This window comes from Limulus polyphemus, unplaced genomic scaffold (genome assembly GCF_000517525.1).
Source record: "Limulus polyphemus unplaced genomic scaffold, Limulus_polyphemus-2.1.2 Scaffold566, whole genome shotgun sequence".
NCBI lineage: Eukaryota > Metazoa > Arthropoda > Merostomata > Xiphosura > Limulidae > Limulus > Limulus polyphemus.
In genome coordinates this window covers 171203-173495 of record NW_013666176.1, presented here as the reverse complement: position 1 = coordinate 173495, position 2293 = coordinate 171203, and the positions used below count along the sequence as shown (strand labels likewise).

Sequence of the window (2293 nt, the reverse complement as noted above, 5' to 3'; positions counted from 1 at the left end):
AATTAGGGACGGCTAGCGCAGATAGCCCTCGTGTAGCTTTGCGCGAAATTCAAAAACAAACAAACAAGAGCAGCATTTCCCATCAACCAATCGACTGCTGACCAATTGTATTAGTGTATTTAAATGTAAAAGATAGAATATCATTGGAAATACCTACCACAATTACTATATAATGTTTCCGAAAGTTGTTACTTCTGAAAGTTATTTTTTTATTAGTTCTAGAAGTTTGGCCACATCAGCCGTACATTTTATTGATTTCCAAAGGAATGTAAGATACCTAGTCCCTTCTCTGTTCATGAGAACCACAAATTATAGTTGTTAACATGAGATTACTGCATTTCAGACGTAACCAGCTGTATTAGAGTAACTTACGATTCGAACCACTCACAATTCTTGGTTTTTTTCGGTTCTTCTAAGCCCCAGCGGTGCTACTGGAAAACTTTGACGAGACGATCAGTTGATGACTTCCAAGCTCAACCAACAACTTCTCCAATGTTTGAGAGTATTAACCTGTTTCAAGCCTTGGAGGTGCGAGAAAACGATGGTAACTTGGATCCAAGGAAACGAAGGAACGAAGGTGACTTATTTAATTGCGATTTTCGGTGACGTCATTGTTAATGTTCCTTATCATTTGTTGAATAACGAAGGAGGTGTAAATACTTTGGATAATAATATATTTACCGATACTGCAACACGTTAGTAAATAAATATTAACTTAAGTTATAAAACGTTCATGTTATTAGACGAATTAAAGACAATTGTATCTTGTTACCGAAAGTGAATCTTTTTACCAACCGGAAAGGCAAAAGTTAGTTCTTGAGAATCAGTATATTTTCAAAGTCACAAATTCTGATTAATTACTAGTTTTTTCATAAACACTGCTAAAGCCCTTTACAGTCACTCATATAAAGTCACAAATCATTATTTTCATTTCTTTCACACGGGCTACTAAAAGCACTTACAGTCACGTATATAAAGTCGCAAATCAAGAGTAGTCATCATTTCGTTCATATGGAGACTTCAAATACCGCTTATAACCACTCATCCAAAGTCATCAATTCTTTCATATAAGCTATTAAAACCCATTACAGTCATCTTAAATCGGTAATTGCAACATTGCTGACAACCTCATCAAAGTGTTCTTTATCATTTCAGATTTAGTCTTTTTTCGTCAATTCTTTACTGTCTTAAGTGACACGATATCGGTTCCTAGTCATCCTAATAAGACAACTTGCAACACTACTAATACAACGACACTCCGTTCATATTTGCATTGTTTTCACTGTTCACTGTCGAATCTTTAAAGTGAACGTGTTCGACCTAAAACAGATCACTAAAGTCTGCAGTATTCAAATACCAAGAATGTAACAAAGTTATTATCAGGCACGATTACATTGCAAACACAATATGATCACTTTTTTCTATGTAAAATAAATTGAACAAATAGATTTATTGCAGTTATATTTCCCAATAGCGATACTCATACTGTCTCAAATTTTGACCAAAATAAAAAAGTACTTACTCAGAAAGTTGTATTTTTTTCTATTTTTGTTAATGTCATAATTTTCTTTAAAGTGAAAAAAAAAGGTTAACCATTGCAATGTCGTTGGAGATATATTTATTAATATACTTTACAACTTCATAAACATTTGTAAGCTATACACTTGTTCAAAATTATTAGAAGTAACATTAAGACTTTTACATTAATTTTATTTTACCTTTTTAATTATTATTCTTTATTTTTATTTTTTTACTAGTCGACCGAGAAAATGAAGGATTTGTGTGTCTGCGAGTGCTTGGCTTTGCCGCCATCTTTGCCGGTATGGTATTTGTTCTCCTGTTGACCATTGGATTGACCACGTGTCTGTGTATTCGTCTGCGTAGAATGAAAGCCGTTATTGACGAAAGATCTGTTAAAATGGATCATCAGTTCGTAAGCTACTTAGAAAAAACCTATTAAAAACAGTGCAGCCAAAGAAAAAATATATATATTAGAGAACTAACGCTATATGTGCATATCGTATGTTGTTTGTATTTTATTTATTTCTTTATTTAGAAAACTTTAGATAAAGTATGAAACAGTTTCAAACAGTAGAGCATGGTTTAATTATACTGGAAGTCGGTCTTGGAAAAGGGTACTGTACCTACTCCATCAAACGTTCAAGACAAACAAAAACGTGAATATTATTCCAGTATTTGAGTTGTTTTCCAGCTGTTAAATATTATAAAAGAAAACTGTAAACGAAATTAATTCTACTAGTCAAGAACCACGGTACTATTGGTATTTAATTTG

General features: G+C 32.8%; 1 protein-coding gene across 1 annotated transcript in view; it reads left to right on the top strand.

Moving 5' to 3' along the window:
- LOC106459132 overlaps positions 1-1960 on the top strand; it is a 14523-nt gene extending 12563 nt beyond the window's left edge. The window contains exons 6-8 of the mRNA XM_013918718.1: positions 217-268; positions 418-577; positions 1758-1960. Coding sequence (XP_013774172.1) covers positions 217-268; positions 418-577; positions 1758-1960 — 415 coding nt within the window. The remainder of the gene's footprint in view (positions 1-216; positions 269-417; positions 578-1757) is intronic.
- Positions 1961-2293: the final 333 nt, after the last annotated feature.